Source organism: Pithys albifrons, chromosome 3, assembly GCF_047495875.1.
Source record: "Pithys albifrons albifrons isolate INPA30051 chromosome 3, PitAlb_v1, whole genome shotgun sequence".
NCBI lineage: Eukaryota > Metazoa > Chordata > Aves > Passeriformes > Thamnophilidae > Pithys > Pithys albifrons.
The window spans coordinates 34,501,877-34,522,298 of NC_092460.1; the positions used below are offsets into that span (position 1 = coordinate 34,501,877).

The 20,422-nt window shown below is 40.5% G+C and overlaps 1 protein-coding gene across 13 annotated transcripts; it reads left to right on the forward strand.

The window, feature by feature from the left end:
- Window positions 1-155: 155 nt before the first annotated feature.
- RECQL (RecQ like helicase) lies at window positions 156-20,228 on the forward strand. Of its 13 annotated transcripts, none has more exons than XM_071551312.1 (17): window positions 182-383; window positions 875-1,046; window positions 1,628-1,740; window positions 2,443-2,515; window positions 4,303-4,500; window positions 7,330-7,509; window positions 8,393-8,499; window positions 9,586-9,784; window positions 11,144-11,310; window positions 11,842-11,923; window positions 12,982-13,130; window positions 13,229-13,346; window positions 13,986-14,124; window positions 14,826-14,917; window positions 16,951-17,170; window positions 18,213-18,342; window positions 18,689-20,228. In XM_071551312.1, exons 4-17 carry the CDS (start codon window positions 2,500-2,502, stop codon window positions 18,875-18,877), a joined length of 1,986 nt encoding a protein of 661 aa, XP_071407413.1. In that variant the 5' UTR covers window positions 182-383; window positions 875-1,046; window positions 1,628-1,740; window positions 2,443-2,499; the 3' UTR covers window positions 18,878-20,228. The 13 variants fall into 13 exon arrangements, with proteins under 13 accessions (XP_071407419.1, XP_071407413.1, XP_071407417.1 ...); XM_071551316.1 differs by having other exon boundaries at window positions 875-930; XM_071551309.1 differs by having other exon boundaries at window positions 182-379.
- Window positions 20,229-20,422: the final 194 nt, after the last annotated feature.

The window sequence follows — 20,422 nt, forward strand, 5'->3', positions numbered from 1 at the left end:
AGCCCGCCGCCAATCAGCAGCCGCCTTGTAACCCACCCAGGTCCGCCCCCGTGCCGTCATGGCGCGCGGCGTGGCGCCGGCTCCGATTGGCGGGGGGACGGCGTTCGCGCGCGGAGCCGCTCTGTGATTGGCTGGGAGGACATGGCAGAGGCGGAAGGGGCGGGGCCGGCGCAGGTGGGAGCTGAGGGAGCGGAGCCGGGAGTAGGGAGCGGGACGTGGGATGAGGATGCGGGATTAGGGAGCGTGTCCCGGCACTAACCCATGCTGCGGCTGCGGGTGGTGTCGGCCCGAGCCAGGGCTGAACCCGCCGTGCGGGAGGAAGCGGCAGCGAAGCGCCGCAGGTCCTGCTTCGCCTGCCCGGCCCTGACAACCAACGCCTGTCCGTCTGTTCTTCCTTCCATCCTTCTCTCCATCCTGAGCAAGTGCTCCCCTGCTTGCCCCCCGCAGCCTCTTCCGTTCGTCCTTCCCTGGTTCCATCCCGCGTCCCCCGGTCTTTCCCTGCCTTCCCCGGCACCTCCTTCCTTCCCTGCCTCCCTCTCTCCTCCCGCCGAGCAGGTGCTGCCCGGCCCGGCCGTGCCTGTGGCTAGTGTTCGGGCGGGGGCTGCTGAGACGGCCCGTGTGGATATTCAGGCATTGGAACGGGTTGCAGGGAGGTGGTGGGACGCCATCGCTGGACCTGGCGCTGGGAGATGCGGTTCAGGGGTTACAGTGGCGGTGCTGGTTGGACGGTCGGACGGGAGGGTCTTAAAAGTCTCTTCCAGCCTTCATGATTCCATGATTACAGCAATATCCCCGTATCTGCATGTCCGTGCTGTGGCTTTGGCTCTTTTGTGCCCTTCTAATGTTTTTTTTTCTTGCTTTTTTTTTCTTTAAGGTGATCTCTCAGGTTTCCGTATGGGGAATTTTATACCTGGCTGAACGGCGGCCAAGGTGACACATCCTGCTTGGGCATTTTAAGGGCTCTGAGTTTATAACACTCAACATCCCTTCTGAGGACTGGCACAGGAGAGGATTGATTGGAGGCTGGATGAAGGAGGGGTAACAAGGTTTCCAGTGCTGGACACTTTTCCATCAGTGCAGGGTGGGAGGTGGTGCTGGTGACTCGCCTGTCTGTGTCGGGCTGTTGTGTATCTGCACAAAGGCAGCTTCCCTGCTTGTGGGCTATGGAGAAATGGGATCAATTCACAGGAACTCAGCTGTTTTTACAGTGGGGCAAAACTGCCTGATGGACAACAGGCTTCCTCTTGCCCTTTGCTTACTGTGGTTTACAAGCTCTGAGTTCATCTCGGGTTTCATGAGCTTCTATTTGGTGTTTCAGGGGATGCATTTCTTGATTAGTCAGATGGTAATTGGGGGTCTTTGTTGGCAATGGTGGTACAGAATTAAGATACTCAGAGCTATTGCTTTTAGAGGCAGGAGCTAAATTAAAGACTTGTGGAGCTTTAGCAGCACAAAGGGAAACTTCCATAAGTCATTTTCATTCTCGGCTTGGACAAGAAGAGGCTTTTGTTTCCTGAGCTCTCAGCCTAGTGATGTTTGTGAGGGGGCAATAGCAGCAATGTTTGAATTTACAGTGTGTCTGTACCTACTGATTTTTCTGGCTGTTCCTGCTTGCTCTGTACTTTAGGGACATGAATATTTCCATAATTTGTGCAAGTGAAAAGTGGTATAAAGATGGAACTGTGTAGCTTAAATTGTGTGGGTGACCTGGACACTGCTGACTTACCTTCATTCTGAAGTGTGAGCTTTTAACTTATTTTTAATTATAACCCCTTCTGTTTTATTCACACATTATTTTTAACTTCTGTTTTCTCCCCATTTGTATGAATGTGGCAAAATATTTGTTATGTTAGAATCAACTGGCAGGATCTCCCAAATTTGTTCCCTTTTACCCTTCCCTTGGATTTGGCTTCCGTGTGTATAATAAATCGTTCAGAATTCAATAATGGAGTGAGAATGTCAAGTTTCTTGAGTTTGGTATTTTTAGCAATTTCACTGATGATCTAATAAAAACTAATCCTCCTTCTCTGAACCAAACTTTCTTTCTACATCCTTCCAGTTCTTCAGGTGTTATGGTGGCTGCTCTTTTTAGAAGGGGAACAATATCATTTATTCAGGCTTTTCTGTAAAATAGTATTTGAAGAGATGAAGAAAAAAAAGGTTAAAGGTGTGGTCTGTGTTAATGTATGACTCCCAGAAAATGTATGAATTGGTCAAAATTCACTTGGATTCATTTAGAAGGCAGTTGAGTTGTTCCCTCAGGAATTGATTGTGAGTTTTTCCCTTTTGCAGAAGGGACAAAGCAGTTGCCATCTAGTGGGGCTTACATAAATAAGCAGATTAAATGAACCAGTACTTAAACTACTATAAAGTTGTTCTGAGTTTAGAAGGCTTGCTCATAAAACATATATTTTTAATTTATTGATTTTATTTTTTCCTTAGTGGCAGCTGCTTGCTTAAATAAGGACTCCTAAGGATACCATTCCTTAATCTCCAAAGATGGAAGCTGTTGAAGGTAATCCACACTTAGTATTCAGTGTGTTCATTTTTCTTTTAGCTCCCGGACACAATCACCTGATGTTACTGCTTGTTATTTGTATGAATTTAATGTGTGCACAAAGGAGTTTGTGGAGTTTATGCTTCTGTACTTCAGGTTTGAAGGAAAAATTTCTTTTACTGGATAACTTTTTGTTTCTTAGATAAAAACTGAAACAAAATGCCCCATGGCAGGGGGGTTGAAACGAGATACTCTTTAAGGTCTCTTCCAACCCAAACCATTCTATGATGAAAATTAAGCTTGTCAAGGAAATTACTTGCTTTTCAATCTTCTGAAAATATGCTTCATATTTTAAGTTACTTTGAATCCCTGCTGAGCAGCAGTGGGCATTTAGGAAGACAAATGTCCCTATTTTGTGCCATTTGACATGAGGATATCTTTTTCCCATACCATACATTGTTGCTTCCTAAACACTTTTATCATATCTGCTATTGTTGGACCAAAGTCTCATTTTTTGGGGGTTGCTGGGGGAGGAAATAATTTCTTCTTATGGTTTTCTGACCTGGCTCTGAAATACTGAGGAGTGCTTGGCATGCAGAGATGCGTGTTAACTGCTCTTTTAAACCCCAAGGACTGGATTCTAGAATGTAATCTATAGTACACAAATGCACATTAGGATGTAAAGAGGCAAATTCCCACCAAAGATTCACTTGTATAACCCAAGATTTTGGGGAGTATTTTTTCACTTTTTTTCAGTTGTGAAGGATGGTTTGTCTTCACAAAAGCATTTTTTCTCCATATCCAGACCTTGTTCAGCAGATCCTCTTGTTCTGCAAAAGAGGGAGATCTTGGTGTGTGAAATGTAGCTCTTTGAAACGTCCCAATTTCCATCTCCAGATTTTGACTTACTGAGGTTAATGCTGCTTCTCACATGTAAATGCTTTCTATTAACAAAGTTCTTATGTTGTGCTCACCTTGGGATTGGCCTCGTCCTTGTCTTCATTGTAACTTTTGCAGCTTTAATACCAGCTGCAAGAAGGGCAGTCCTGTGGTGTAAAGGAGAGCACTCTGGACTTTGAATCCCAAGGTCCTGAGTTCGAGTCTCAGTGGGGACCGTCCCCTGGCAGTAAATGCCTCCCTGCCATCCCATCCCGTCAGATCTCGGATACTCAGCAGGGTCAGTCCCGGTTAGTACCGGGTGCTGTGACAGTCCCGAGGACTTCACTGTCACTGTCCAAGCTCGCTCGGCCCTGGAAAATGGACCTGAGGACTTAAATGGTGGGGCCAGTTCTGCACACGCTGTGCCTCACCTAAAAAATCCACTGCACAGGCTGGAAGGGCATGTGGGGAGAGCCGTGCCCAAAGCTTCGTTTGCAGTCTGTCCATACGTCAGCTGCAATGTGCTTTCCTTTCTTAACATGCAGGTGCAAGAAGGCAGATAATTTCTGCTGTTTCTCTGGAGAGGCACTGCTTTTGAGAAACTAGATTTTGATATATTTTTTAATCTATTAACACAGGCAATGAGTGTTGCATATCTCTCATAGACTGTATCAGAGATGACAGCTTAAAGTACATTTCTGCTAACAGAAGAATTAAGTTGTTAAGCCTTGACAAGTATTTTTACTAGGCCTGTACCATGTTAGATGTTATCTTATCAGTGTTCTTGTCAGGCTGGCTATCTCTCCAGATGCTCTTTGTTGTTAAGTTTTGCATTGTTCTCAACCAACAAATTAAATACAATTTAGAACTGGGACCGGCATGTTTCTGAAGTCTCTATTGTGCCTTCACCTTGCCTTTCTCTGCAGTGCTAGAGGAGGTGCTGGTTTCCATTGAGAATGAGCTGCAAGCAGTGGAGATGCAGATACAGGAGCTTGTGGATAAACAGCAGGAACTCCTTCAAAAGAAGATGAGAGTAAAAAATCTGATAAAACAGTCCTCAGGAGATGTGGAGGCAAGTGGAAGTAAAGACAATGAAACCTCAGCTGAGGCATGGAACAAAAAAGGTTTGCAAAGTCAAATACAAATATTTTAACAGAGATGTAAACTAATTTGGTAGGGGGAAATGCATTCCTACAGAGTTTTTTTTGACTAATCATAGAATCGTAGAATTGATTGAGTTGGAAAAGACCTCCAAGATCATCGAGTCCAACTCCAGTCCCTTTACCAGATCATGGCACTCAGTGCCACGGCCAATCTGCGTTTAAAAATCTCCAGGGATGGGGAATCCACCACCTCTCTGGGCAGCCCATTCCAATGCCTGATTACTCTCCCTGTAAAGAATTTTTTTCTGATATCCAACTTAAATTTTCCCTGGCAGAGCTTAAGCCCGTGCCCCCTTGTCCTATTGCTGAGTGCCTGGGAGAAGAGACCAACCCCCACCTGGCCAGAACGTCCCTTCAGGTATAGACAGTGATGAGGTTACCTCTAAGCCTCCTCTTCTCCAGACTAAACACCCTCAGCTCCCTCAGCCTCTCCCCATAGGGCTTGTGCTCCAGTCCCTTCACCAGCCTTGTTGCTCTTCTCTGGACTTGCTCCAGCACCTCAATATCCTTTCTGAACTGAGGGGCCCAGAACTGAACACAGTACTCAAGGTGTGGCCTCACCAATGCAGAGTTCAGGGGAAGGATCACTCCCTGGTCCTGCTGGCCACGCTATTTTTGATGCAGGACAGGATCCCATTGGCCCTCTTGGCCACCTGGACACACTGTTGGCTCATGTTGAGCTTCCTGTCAATCAGTCCCCCCCAGGTCCCTTTCTGCCTGGCTGCTCTCCAGCCACTCTGTGCCCAGCCTGTAGCACTGCAGGGGGTTGTTGTGGCGAAAGTGCAGGACCCGGCACTTGGCCTTGTTGAACTTCATCCCATTGGAATCAGCCCATCTCTCAAGTCTATCCAGATCCCTCTGCAGAGCCCTTCTGCCTTCCAGCAGGTCGACACTCCCTCCCAGCTTGGTGTCATCAGCAAATTTGCTGATGATGGACTCAATCCCCTATTGATATTGTCCTATTTAAATTTTGTCAGCTGGCTGACCTGCCATCTTAATTATATGGTGTAATGTTTGTATTTAACTCATTGGACATTCCTAAACATCAATCTGAGTTCTGGGCAGAATTATCACAAGAATAGCCTGTTACAACTACTTTTATTCTTTTCCTTGTTGCAAAGTGTCAACTTGATTTGATTTGCTCTCAAGAATCCCAGAGTAAATTTTTATTGCAATGCTTGTGTACTTAAAATGCTTAAATGACATTGCAGGGTTAAGAGTTGGACTCAGTGATTCTTGTGGGTCTCTCCAGCTCAGAATATTCTGTGATATTGCAACACTTGTATTCCCAGATTGTATTCTAAGAATAATTGCTCTGGATCATCTCAAGAGTTCATAATGGGAGTTTTGCACTCTGAGTTTTCTTGCTGTCTCTGTGTTTCTTCTTGCTTGAGTGGGTAGGACATTGGTGGTGTTTGATGTGGGTTTTGTGGCTTCACTCTCTTTCCAAATTAGTGCAAATTAGATGGACGCTGACAGCCAAAAATAATGTAGAATACATTAGTTATGGTGGAGTTAGTGTAAGTGGCAGGTGTCCCGTGGTGGCGTGAGGGTTGCTGTCCTTTTGGAAGTTGCTGTCTTCCAAGTTCAACATTAACTTAAGTCTTGGATAGTTGGTGGGTCTTGACCATGTTTATACCTTGCCAAATTTGACTCGGATATTTCAATTTTTCCCTGCCCCTTTTCTACTTAATTTGCATTTAGAAATGCCTGTATCTATTGTGTGTATTTGCTTTTTCTGCTTTTTTAAAAAATATACTAATTTTGTACTTTAATCTATATTTAAGTGCTGTGTATATGTGAGAATACTGACATTTTAGAATTGCAAATTGATGACATTGAACAAATCCTTTGTCTTTGGTATCCTTGTGCCTAATTCTCTCCTCCTGTGCTTTGAAAACTAACATCTTTGCCATCAGATGCTGTGTGCATGTTAAATAAGAGCAGTAGCTAAATTTGGTCCCAGTATAAAGCTCAGGGAAGTCAGTAGGAGGCTTTCCGTGGTCTTAGAGAGCCTTGGATCTTGGCTGTGCTCTTTGCAATGTTGCCTCAAGTCCCAGAGTTAATTCTTGCATTGCATGTGGTGTAGCCTGGGGTTCCTACAGTTTTTCTGCATTTTAATGGTATAACAATTGTTAATATGATTCCTGTTGCATCTGAAATTTACGTTTGTACAATATTATGTCTTTAAATAATGCGGTCTTTAGCTCTTTATTGAAGAAAAGAAAAACTATTATAAGCATGCTGAGGTGATTATTTTGGGAAAGATTAAACTTACTTTCCCTCATTCTTTTGAATAAATGTTTACTATTGCTGAAATATAAAAAAAAATTGTATCCCTGCCTCCTTATACTATTTGTAATTGCAGCATCTGTTTGAGGGAAGTTTCAGGGCTCAGGGTCTGGCTTGATTTATTTTCAGGGAAGGCTTCTCATTTCCATTTAATTTTGGACTAATGAGTTAACATGGTCATTGGCACTTTGAAGTTCTTCATCAGCTTGTGAGGGTTTTTTGCATGAATTTACATCTATGTCCAATGAGAACTTTGGTCTGGAGGTGGATTGCCTTTACATTTTATAGAGTTTTCAAAAGTCCACCTTAGAAATTGGTTTATACAGACTCAGGCTCTGTGTGGCTTTTGCTGTGCCATTATTGAATGTTTAAACACTTTCCCAGAATCTAAAATTGTGTTGCTTCCAGATTTAATTATTGAATATGTAAATTATCCTTCCTTCTCACTTTTTAGCTTGCTTATGAAACATGTTTGCGGGGTTTTTTTCCCTTTAACAGATTTTCCATGGTATGAGAAGATAAAAACTGCACTGCAAGGCAAATTTAAACTCCAGAAGTTTAGGTCACTGCAGCTTGAAACAGTAAATGCTGCAATGGCAGGAAAGGATATATTTCTTGTCATGCCTACAGGTGGTGGAAAGAGCCTTTGCTACCAGTTACCAGCTGTCTGTTCTGACGGTATGTAAGGGGGAAAAAGGACATACATAAAAATACTGGATTTATTTTCTCCCTTTTATAGTTATTTGGAAAATAATACTTGGAGAATTTGGTGTCTGATATCACAGTATGGGGAAAAAAGAGCAAAGATATAAGTATTTGCTTTATTTATTTGCTCTAAAGGAGCAATATTAGCTTTAAATTATTTAAATTAAATCATATCTACAAGGCATAAATATTTTATCAAGGTTCCACTCAACTCATAATATTATTAAACACTAAAGAACGTTTTTAAAGTTTGTCACTATTTTTTCTTTCTTTCCTTTTTAATTCAATACACAGACTATAAATTATTAAAGTACAGATATCTGTTATTTGTCTCTTCCACTCTGAACTTTGAGCCTCAGATTATTTGGGATATTCATTTTTAAAAATAAGTATTCTGTTCCAGTTTTTAAGCTTTTTGTGTGTGTATTTTTGGTTGGTTGGTTTTAGTTGGTTGTTGTTTGTTTTGAGGGTTTGGGGTTGTTTTTTTTTTACATAACCCATCCAGTTGCATGTAACTTTACTAATGAACGAAGATAAAATGTACCATTACCTGCCACTGCTTAGTTCTATGGTGAATTAGTACCTCATGACTCAGATTTGCAACTTGCTTTGTTTTGTATATTAATTTTTATACTCTGTTGCAGCCCCATTGTTTGTGATGGGCATTTAATAAGACTTATCCCTGTGTGATCTGGCACTCACTTGTCAGCTATCCAGGAGGGGAATCTGCTGCTGTATATGAAGCTTAAGCTTATGCCTGGCAGTTTCTTGAGAGCTGATGCATTAGTAAAAAGCACTAGAGGAGATATTTGTGACATGTGAAGTGTTCAGTTGGCACAATGATTGATTGTTACAGGTTTCACACTCGTGATATGTCCTTTGATATCCCTTATGGAAGATCAGCTCATGGTTTTGGAACAGCTTGGTATTTCTGCAGCTTTATTAAATGCCTCAAGCAGCAAGGTAGGTTTAACTGCCAGGTCTTCCTGGTTTTTGTGCTGGATGTGCTGGTGTCTCACCCCTGTGCTACTTTTGAACAGGTGACACAGATTTACCAGCTCATGCTGCTCTATCCACCATATCCTGCCAGGAAGGTGCGGTGATGAGGGTAACAGAATAAGTGCCTTGTGTTCTTGTCTTAATGGTGAGAACACATGTAAACAAACACCTTTCATGGAATAAATAGATTTCTTGGAACTATTTAAAGGATACAAAGTACCTTTGGCTGGTGTATGTTGTAAATTTTTATTCAGTTTCTAGACTTGGAGTAGGTGATTTTTGTTCACTAGTAACATATTGGGTGCTGCAGGCTTTGACATATAACTATTTATCTCTCTATAGGATGGTAAGCAGTTTGATCCAGAGGCCAAGAAGCAACTTAGTTCTCAGTCTGTTATTAATCAATTGCTTTTTAGAGTGAAATATCTGACTAGCAGGAGGCTGTGATCACTAACTTTGCACATGACACTGGATTTGATGTCTGTGGCTTGATGCCATGTGCCAAACTTGAAGCCTGCTTTGAGGCAGAGCTCTTCAAAAACTCAGTAATGAAGATCACTGTTGTGTGGTCTTGTGTGCAAGAGATTATTTTATACTTGTAGTACTACTGGCATGTTTGGTCCATTACCATGGCAGGAAGGTTGGAACTGGATGATCTTTAAGGTCCCTTCCAACCCAGGCCATCCTGTGATTCTATAATGATCATGCTTCTACTTCATGATCAGATCATGGCACAGAATTATCCCAACTGCCAACTGTGAAAATATGTTGGGAAAATACTGATACACAATGAAGCAAAGACAAATATTCAATACTTTGCTTTTTCAAAGTTCCATCACAGGTTTTCCAAGTATTAAAGTTTACATTTTTTATATATAATGATCTTCTACAAAGACTTATAATAGTGGTAAATACTGTGTAACAGCTTGTCAGTCTCTGTTAATTACCCCTTATGAATTGCTAATCACCTCTTGAGAATCTTAGCACTGAGCAACTTGAGTGTGTTGTCCCGGTTGGTTACCCGCTGATGTCTCCTTTTGTTTTGAACAGGAGCACGTGAAGTGGGTCCATACCGAAATGCTAAACAGGAATTCACAACTGAAGCTCATTTATGTGACCCCAGAGAAGATTGCAAAGAGCAAAATGTTCATGTCCAAGCTGGAGAAAGCTTACCAGGCCGGGCATCTGGCTCGGGTCGCGGTGGACGAGGTCCATTGCTGTAGTCAGTGGGGGCATGACTTCAGGCCTGGTATGCTCCTCAGAAATCCAGTCTGCAGGGTTATTCAGCCATCAATAAATAATTAGTAAAGCCAGGTCCTTTCTTCATGTGTTAAGTAAATTCTTAGTGTATGACTAGTACCTCTGTTAGCTCAAGGAATTTAATTAGCAAATTGCTATATCCTTGCCTAAGGAGCTAAATGGGAATGATTTCAACTTGGATTTTTCTGTCAGTGTTCTGAAAAACTCCTTCTTCAGTTTACTTTAATTGGAGCTTCATAAAGTCAAAGGTTTTGGCTGCCATCTTTAATATGGATAATGCAGTTATCCTTAATCTACTGCTGTTTGAAAAACTGTCATTCTGCACAATGCTCCCTGGCACTTTGGGTGACAGAGGTAGAGCATTTTGTAAATTCATGAGATGTATTTAACCACCTCTAAAGCAAGTGGAAACAAATACCCTGGACTTGGAGAGGAAGAAAGTATGCTTGGATCTCTTTCCTATCTTGGTAGTTTTAGAATATTGTTGCTTGCTGGTTACTGTTTCTTTGCCTTTGAAAGAAAACCTGATTTGAAGCAATATGAACTGTAAAGTCAGCCTTTGCAGTTTTGCTAAAAAGTGGTGTCAGAGCCAAGAGCCAGGTAGTTAAACAGGCAGTGTGGAATTTGGATCTGCACCTCTGGCTGCATTGCTATTCAAAAGCAAGTGATTGTCAGAACGGAGCCTTTGAAGTCTTTCCTTATCACAGTCTGGTCTGTGTATCCAAATTCCACGTTGGTTGTTTATTAAAATACAAAGTTGTGTTTATTCAAAAGCTGTTTGTAAAAATGGACTGGCAAAATAACCTTAATGCTGGTTAATGTGATGCTACTCATATTTTCCTATCTTTGAGAACTATTTCCAGACTTTTTGCCTTCTGAATTGTCTGATAATTGCATCCTTCCAGTACCTGAAGGGAGCCTACAGGAACTATGGAGAGAGACTTTTTGCAAGGACATGGAATGACAGGGCAAGGGGGATTAGCTTAAAACTGAAAAAGAGCAGGTTTAGATTAGATATTGGGAAGAAATTCTTTACTGTGAGAGTGGTGAGGCACTTGAGCAGGTTTCCCAGAGAAGTTGTGGATACCCCATCCCTGGAAGTGTTCAAGGCCAGGCTGGATGCAGCTCTGAGCAACCTGGTTTAGTGGCAGTGGGGGTGGAATGAGATGGTCTTTAAGGTCCCTTCCAACCCAAACTATTCCGTGATTCTGTGAAATTGAATTAGAAGACGTCTGTTTTGGTAATTGCAGTATTATCCCTTTGAATACTGTGTACATGAGTATCTTTTTTGAAGTTCGGATTTGTGGAGAGAAATCTCTTAATGTCCATGTTTTGTTTTCTTGCTTAGACTACAAGTCTCTTGGCATCTTGAAAAGACAGTTTCCCAATACTCCCTTGATTGGACTGACAGCAACAGCTACAAATCATGTTTTAAAGGATGCTCAGAAAATTTTGCATGTGCAGAAGTGCATTACCTTTACTGCCTCTTTCAACCGGCCCAACCTTTACTATGAGGTAGGTCTTGTTACCTGCTTGTTCAGCTGCCTCACTGTTGCATTGTCTCCTCTAAGGTACAGTTGATTAAATTTAGAATAGGTTTCTTTTAGAATAAATTTTAATAATCCATAGCTTTTCAATGAATGATGGTGTTCTTCAATTACTTCATGTTGTTGAACTTGTTACCACTTGCAGAGGGACTTGGGCTGCTCTGTCTGTGTGCAGTCAGCACTGTGTACAGGAGAGAGGCAGGCAGCAGGCTCAGACTGCTGCAGCCTGTTGGAAAATATGTCCTGTGATGGCAAAAGTTATTGTGTCATGCTGTATTTTCAACTTGGCTACAGGTTCTTTTATTTGTCTTGATGGGGAAAACCTGAAGGTTTGTTTTTCTGTGGACTTTTGAGTTGTAGTCTGACTGCACACAGAAGAGAATTTTTGTTAAATGGTAGAACAGTTTTGTTTATCATACTGTAAGAAACAGAGTAATAGGATTGTTTGATACACTGTGTGCCCACTTGAACTCTGACATATGTATATTATACTTTTAAGGTTCGGCATAAGCCCTCAAATAATGAAGATTTCATTGAGGACATAGTTAAGACCATCAATGGAAGATACAAAGGACTGTCAGGTAAATAATATCAAAAAAAGTGCACCTGTTATTTTTCATAATCATCAGCATTAAAAAGATGTTGGGATGTTTTGGAGTGATCCTGAAATGTGTAGAGAAATAAATTCTACCTTCACCATACATTAAACATCCAGCATTAAGAATAAATGAAATGTAATGAGATCCATACCTTAAACAATTTCTCCTCATTCAGTAGTGATTAAATTTCTTTACTGACTAGTTTTATCTTCTGAAGTATTGAAATAGAGTGTTGATTTATATTAAACAATATTCACATAAATAAGAATAATAGGAATTTTTAAGATTGTAAAAGTAATTGCACATTTAGTCATTTAGTATCTAAGTCTCAGGAGGCTTATTGGATTTCATGCTTCTTGTTCATATTTGGTCATAAGATTTATCTATTATTCAGTGCCCACAATGGGTGTTTTGGGTTGATTTGTGCTTTTGTGATGAAAGCAAAACTTACAAGTTGGACTTTGTGTAATCAATAAATTATGTAGTGCAAATGAAGAGGAGAGACATCTTGTAAAGGCAACAGAACCTGGTTTTCCAGAGCAGCAGTCTGTCCCTGTCTCTGCTGTGGAGCTCTCTGGATATGATAAGCAGGTCCCAAAGAGCTGTGCCAAGATGATCACATGGCTTTGTGTGTAATCCCTGACTTAGCCCAGACTGACTAATGACAAAAAGCAGATTTATCTGAAACCTCAGGTGAGATGACACAGGTGTCCATAAGGAACAAACACCCCTGTACATAAGGTTTAATAAGCATTGTCCTCCTTGAACATCAATAGAACACTTCCATTGTCCTCCTTGAACATCAATAGAACACTTCCATGATTATGTGGATTGGCACCCATAATTCTTCTTTAGCCTACAAATCCAAGCTGATAATTGAAGTTTCCTTCATGGATACAAAGACTGCAGACTGAATAGGCACAAAGACTGTATGATGCTTTTTATTTATTATGTTAATAAAACTTTCACAGTTTTTAAGTACTGGGGATTGTTTGGCTTTTTTAAGGCATTACATTGAGGCATTTTTCACTTTTGTGCAGGAATTGTTTACTGTTTTTCTCAAAAGGATTCTGAACAAGTTACTGTGAGTTTGCAGAAACTGGGAATCAAGGCAGGGACTTACCATGCAAACATGGATGCTAAATATAAAACCAAAGTTCATAAAGGATGGGCAGCAAACGAAATCCAGGTTAAGTAGATACTTTCCATGGACTTGTCTCATTTAAACAAATTCTGTTTTGATACTTTGATGGTTTCTTAATGGTTTATTTGTTTTTCTTTTTTCAGGTTGTAGTGGCAACTGTTGCTTTTGGCATGGGAATTGATAAACCTGATGTGAGGTTTGTAATTCATCATTCTATGAGCAAATCCATGGAGAACTACTACCAGGAGAGTGGACGTGCAGGTATTGTAGAAAATGGCTTTTGCAAGGTTGCCATTTACAGCCATTAAACCAGTAAAACTGTACTTGCATTTCAGCCATTTGTGCAAAGTCTCTTGTCTTTGAGACAGGTTTCAAAGTGTATAGTAACACTGCTCCTGTAAAGAGGCTTTAAAGCAAATATAAACTGTGTGCGTGATCTCAGGCCTCTGTTGCAGTGTATCAAAGAGTAACTGGGTAGCCAGCCCTTCACTCGGCATTTTTTGAATTCATTGATTTTTGACACCTGTGGCTTGCCAGAATAACATGACACTGATTTGGTGTATAGTTTTTTGTTTGTTTGTTTTTCTATGTATAGAAACAGGGATGTGTGATTTGCTCCAATTGTCTTTAGATGATGTCTAATCATTGTATGAATTTCAGTTGCCAAAGAAATACAAGTATGATGGGGGGTGTGGAGCAGGGAATTTTAAGGATTGATCAATGTCTAAATAGCTGTTTTGGTTAAAAAATAAGTGGTGTTGTTAGTTTTGTTTTTTTTATCTTGTGCATCATTGCTTTTTCAAAGGCAGATTTGAATCTATGTAGGAAAAAAGCATTACAAGGACCTTGAGGGGAAATGGGTTGAGATTTTAATTTTCTATTCATTTTAATGTGTTGCAGGTAGAGATGACCAGAAAGCTGACTGCATTTTGTATTATGGTTTTGGAGATATATTCAGAATCAGCTCAATGGTAGTGATGGAAAATGTTGGGCAAGAGAAGCTCTATGATATGGTATCCTATTGTCAAAATATGACCAAGTAAGTTACTGTGATGCCTTCATTGCTTAGGTTTTAAATAGGCTAGTTTAGTTATGTTTTTTAGAGGGCACTTGAAAAAAAAAAACCACAAAAAACCCCAACTCAAAACCAAAACCAGCCCATCACCAAACAAAACCACCCACAAAAACAAGAGGAAGTTTTCCAGCTTTATGATAAAATTATGGAAGCAGTTCCATGGAGGTGAATTACCTGTCAACCAACACTATCTGGATTTCAAATCCCATTCTGGAATGCTTTGGTTTTTACTCTTAAGGTTACCAGTGTTTAATGACCATGTAGGAATCCATATATGTGTAATGCTTCTTCTGCTGCACTGAGCTATCTGGAATACTTCAAGGAAAGCACTTATATCCATGTTGTGGGCAGCCGGGTGTGTGAAGTGTACCTTTGTTAGCCTCATATGAGTTCATATTCTTATGATTTTTAATTCTATTGAAATTGCAGACTGTACTTTTCTGCTTTAACCAAACTGTTCCTACATCAGCATTTACTCATTGTTCCTACTGGCATAACTGACAGGGAGTACTGTGTGGCAGTATTTGTTCTCTGATTTTTCCTGAGATAATTCTTCATGCCTGTTTTGAGATACGAGCTGTCCCAAGGGACCCTCTTGTTGCCGTTTTCATGGTTTATAATACCTGTGTGTACACGTGGGCCCTGTTGTCTCTCTGTTCTCCCAGGTGTCGCCGGGTGCTCATAGCCCATCATTTTGATGAGGTGTGGGATTCTGCAAACTGCAACAGAATGTGTGATAACTGCTGTAGAGAGAATGGTAAGTAAAGGATGGAGAACGTGGGAAAAATTGCTTTAAAGAAATACAGTTTAGAAAAACTATAAGCAAATTTTGTCAACTGTGCTTGTTGTAATACTGCCAGTTTTCAAGGTGCAAATTTTGTCACAAATTTCAGCTTTTGGCGTTGCCAAGTTCAGGGTGTTTAGCAGGATACTTCCTGGTTTGCTTTTTGCCTGAAGCTGAACACTTTGTTATCCTTCAGCCTCAGCTGTTCACCTGTTTCCAAAAGGAGGCTGGGGCAAAGGGAATATTGGCTTACCTGTTTTAAAAAGATTCTGATATGAGTCAGGTTTTGTTTCCTGCGCCAAACTGTTCACACTTGAACTCTGAAAAGGTACAGTTTGCCCATCCTCTCACAACTTCCCTGGTAAAATCCCTGAGGATTTCAGTGCCACATGCTCATGAGATGTACCTGTGTCAGGACTGCAAAACCACTGGCACACCAGTTCTGGGCTGCATGTTAGCCCTGAAGCACAGTGTCTGTCCAGCATATGCTCTTCCTTAGGAAGAAAGTTGGGATTACAAGAGGGCAGGCATTTGGGCTAGACACAAGAGGGAGCTTGGGAGATGAGCTTGAAACAAGACCAGCTGTATGATAAGAGGATGGTTTCAGTAGAATGTGATTTTGGGACATAAGGTGTTTTGCTGCTTTGCCCACAAACTTCCTGGGCCTGGGAGTGTTGGTTAGCTCATTCTTGCTTTAATTGTCACTTTTGGTCCCCATCAGAAAGCCAAAAAACTCAAATGCTGCACAAAACATCTGTTGTTTCACTTAGAGTGAGCCCTGCAGCTTAGACATAGGGCACCCCTTGAAAAGCTAGAAAGCTCTGAAAGGAGTTCTGAGAGAAAGTTGGTCTTGGACATCTTTAACTGGACACACAAAACCACTTTATAATTCTTTGAGGATCAGGTGTATTCTTTTAATACCATCTCATTTCACATACCTGTTGAAAAAAGGCTTTGGATGATATAGTGATCAACATGTGGAAAAAACTGTCTTCTCATAACTAGACTTTATTTCTCTCTACATGTTTTGGGGTGTAAAGCAGACAAACAAAAATCTAGCTTGTTTTTTCTTTATACAGTTAATTATATCATAAAACTGTTTTGCAAATTACTGCAAATGACAATGTCTTCTAGTTAGAAATGTGTTTTATTTGAAATTTATACTGGGATCAGAGTTTGGGAAGAGTATGGAGCTGCTTTGTACCCAAGCCTTACAGGAGCTATGTGATGAAAAATAGTGGAAATAATCCTGATTATTGCTTGTACACTCCCAGGGCCTTTCAATACACAAGCAAAGTCTGAGGAAATGTAGCAGCAGTACTTGTTTTTCAGTATTTAATTCTTAGTATTGGAGGAGGCAGTTGGGGTAATTCTGTGCCATAATCTGGTCATGCAGTAGAAGGGTGATCATTGTGTACTACACAGATGTGTTGATGCTCAAAATAATTATTGATGACGCTAATTTTTATAATACAATTAATCCCTTTTTTCTGTCTCATTTTGTCTGTAAGTGTTTTGGGAGAATAAATGCCTCTGTTACATTTTTTGCTTCCTTTGTGCTCTTTAATCTGGTCATAATAAACACTGTGGGTGAGGAAAAAGAATCCAGCTGTAGGGTAACATAGTAGCCACCTTGCAAATTTTATGCTTTGTAAATGCTTCTCTGAAATAATCTGTGTGGTTTATAAGATTAAATACAAGTAGAAATGTTCGCCAGATTGGAGTTTCAATAATGAAGTAGAAAGATAGATGTGAGTACAAATATATTCTAATTGTCAGAGGGAAAGTTACAGCTTTATTAAGTTACAGTTTAAAAATAAAACAAAAAAAGCATTGCTATTATACAACAGATGTCTATTTATAGTAGATATCTCGATCCATCTATCTCTCTCTATATTTATATATAAATATATAAAGGTATATGCATGCATACACCTGAAGTTTAATATTATCCAAATAACTATAAATAACTTGCTATTTAAATATTCTTTCACTTTTATTTCCAGCATGTGAGAAGATGGATGTCACAGGGTACTGCAAGGATCTAATCAAGATACTTGAGCAAGCTGAAAACATGAGTGAGAAACTCACCCCACTGAAGTTAATCGATGCATGGTCTGGGAAAGGTGTGTCAAAATTCAGGGTGGCTGAAGTGACTCCACCAAAGCACCCTCGAGAGGAGCTGGAGAGAATTATTGCCCTTTTACTGCTACAGCAGTATCTGAAGTATGTAAGATGACTAGTCGTGGTTTGTTTGGTTTTGGTTTTTAACATTTAGTAGTCATTTTTCTTTACTGTTTTGTTACTTCTGTACAGCATTAATGGATACATTCTGTAATGTTTTCAGCCTTTATTTATTTGAGGTGCATTTAAGGTATTTTTAAAACCCCCTCAAATATTACTATATTTCCTCTTCAGAAGTTGGAGGAACATTTGAAATGCTGCATCTTGTGCTATTTTAAGAAGCTGGAGTCTTCTGTATTCAGGTTGAACCTTTAAATCTGCAGCAGGGTTCATTTTGGAGAAGTCTGCTGTTTATATAGATCTCATTCACATTCCAGCAAAAGGAGCTGCCCACATGAAGTCTAAGTAGGACAGGCTGGGTAATATCGAAGGTGTTACCCAGAAATGTTAAGAAAGCATAGTGAAAATAAGTCATGCTGTTGTAAGCTGGCTGTTGGTGCTTTGTCTTCTCGTATACAACTTCCAATATGTACAAATCAAATATTTAATCCTTTTATTTTTGTCTTAATTTTTTTTGCATCTGTTTCTGCAACTGACTTCTTTATATTATTAAGCGTGTGAGAAGATGACTTATTACATCTTTTTTCCAAGTTTTCTCCATTTGTTTCAAGAGATGGACACGTATGTGTGTGTGTGTGTGTAAAGGTCCACAAACTGAATTATGTTAAGTATTTATGAGACTGGCTCCAAGTTAACTGACTGTCCACTTAAATAAATAAACTAGAATCAAGATGATATTTGGAACATTCAACAGAAGGGTTAATGTGTCCCTTTTGTCATGGAAAGGGTTGTCAGGTTTGGAACAGGTTGCCCAGAGAAGTGGTGGAGCCACCACCACTGAAGTGTTCCCAGAATGTGTGGATGTGGCACTCGCGGATGTGGTTTAGTGGTGGTGCTGGGCTGATGGTTGGACTTGATTTCCGAGGTCCTTTCCAACCCTTAATGATTCTGTGATTTCCCCCTGCATGGTCAAACCTGCCTTTGTCTCCAACTTTCCCTTGTAACACTGATTTAATTTGTGCAGGGAAGACTTCAGCTTCACAGCATTTGCTACAATATCCTACCTGAAGGTGGGACCGAAAGCCCGTCTGCTGCAAAACGAGGCACACGTCATCACTATGGAGGGAATACCAAACAGGAAAAGTGCTCACAAGGTACTCAGATCTGTATGGATTTGCTATAGAGGTATCTGTTATAGCTTATGTTAATAGTTTGGTATTTGCTCAAAGTACTTTTTGTGCTAATGCAATCAACAGGATTTAAAACAGACCTTGTAAGTACTAGTTGGCTCCGTTAGTTAAAACCTGGTTGTAAGAATGCCAGGGTTGTGGGTTCAATCCCCTGCACGGGCCGTTGACTTCAGAGTTGGACTCAATGATCCTTGTGGGTCCCTTCCAGCTCAGAATAGTCTGTGATTCTGTATCCTCTCTTTTGTATGGGGACATGGAAGAAGAAAGAAAACAATGCTAGAATTTTAACAGAATTGTTTCCAACTTACAGGTCAAGCCATCTCTGTCTTCAAATTCAAAAGGAAGCAGTGAAAATGCTCAGACTGTTTCAAAGACTGTCCAGGATTCAGTGGGGAAGAAGTCACAGCAGCACAAACGGCCTGGCTGTGGCTCTAACTTAAAAGCAAAGAAGCCTAAGCTTGAGGCAGGTGGAGTTGACCAACCAGTAGTTATTGACTGAGTTTCACAGACTACATTTAGGATCTAATCATGTTTTTACTTCTCCACGGACAATGCAGTAAGTTCAGTTTGTGCTTTAGTAATAGTATTTTCTTTTGCATTTTTTTTAATAAAAAACAACCAGGGAAACAAGTGTCTAGAGTCTAGCAGTGAAGGGGAAAGTGTTTCTTATAAAAATGATTGGTGCTTATCTTATGATACAAAATGTAAATAGTAACTGTTGCCTTTTGAACTCTTTGGAAGTGTAGTCTATAGTAACACTATTGCAGGATCATGGAGGCTGGAAGGGATTTCCAGAGATTATCTAGTCCAACTTCTGCTCAAAAATGAAAAATCACTGAGGATTACAAGGTACTAGTAGAACAGAAGACATAAGATGCTTCAGTAGAGAAATTTAATAATTTAGGAACTGTGGTGGAATTTTGAAGTTTGGAATTAAGATTGAAACATACTTTTTTGTTTTTAAAAAGGCAGAAAAATTATATCTGGAGTTGAACATGATGTCAGGGCCTGACATTGAACAGGAGAAGGCCTTAGTGTAGTAAGTGCCATGGGATAAAAGTCAGTCTTGAGCTTTTTTCTTGGTGAGTTTGAAAAAACATGAGCTGCTGCTGCAATCCCAGTGTTTGGTAACCAAGAGACCTTGGTGCTTTCAGTTCCACTTGTTTGTCACAGCTGGGCTGACGAAAAGGCCCAGGGGCAGCTCCACCCACACTTGCACTTCGTGAGCAGCAACACCTGCTGGGCTCTGGTTTTGTTTAAGTGGTGGTTCACCTCAGAAACAGATGTTAAAATGGTTATGCTATTTATTAAAAAGAATCTCTGAATCAAATGAAAGTTACAAGTAAGAGTGAGTGGCCCCTTTAGGGTTTTGAATTTCCCCTCTTAATTTCTTCTCAGCCTCAAACTTGGTGACCTCCCTTTTCTCATGTGTGCTTCAAGGTGTTGCTAAAACACTACTGCTGCCTTGATAGTTAAATTTGACTAATGATATAAAAGGAAGAGCTCTGTAATATTGGAGGGCTCATTTTCATACAGCAAGAAGACTTGGGGAAAATGGTACTATTCTCCAAACAAGGAGCAAACACTGTGACTTCACATCTTTCCATATTCTGACAACACAAAAGCACAGAGCAGCTCAAGTGGGAAGGGACCTTGAAAGGTCTGGTCCAAGCCCTTGGGGAAAGGAAGCCTGGACAAGATTATCAGCACCCTGTCCAGCTGTGCCTTGGAAACCTGCTGTGATGAGGCCTCTACTGCTGCCCTGCAGAGGGTGTACCAGTGACTGTTCTCATGTAACAACTTCCTTCTGGCAAAATAAATCTGGACAGTTGATGTTTTTAATACAGGCACGTTAAAAGCTTCTCTAAGCTTTTTTTCCATTCCTGCTTTTCCCAATCAAGAAATACTTACAGTTATATATACAGTTAAGTACTGAAGAATTTTCTTGCCCCCCCTTTCAGCAGGGAGAATATTTAACTGCAAGTGAAGTAGAAATACATCCCTGCTGCCTTCCTCTGAACACTGGTGTTTCCAGAAACAAGTG

Excerpts from the sequence above, each read along its gene's own strand:
- RECQL (XM_071551318.1), top strand. Across the intron at positions 11,924-12,981 it reads AAGATACAAAGGACTGTCAG|GAATTGTTTACTGTTTTTCT; the intron begins GTAAATAATATC and ends ACTTTTGTGCAG. Across the intron at positions 13,347-13,985 it reads CCAGGAGAGTGGACGTGCAG|GTAGAGATGACCAGAAAGCT; the intron begins GTATTGTAGAAA and ends AATGTGTTGCAG.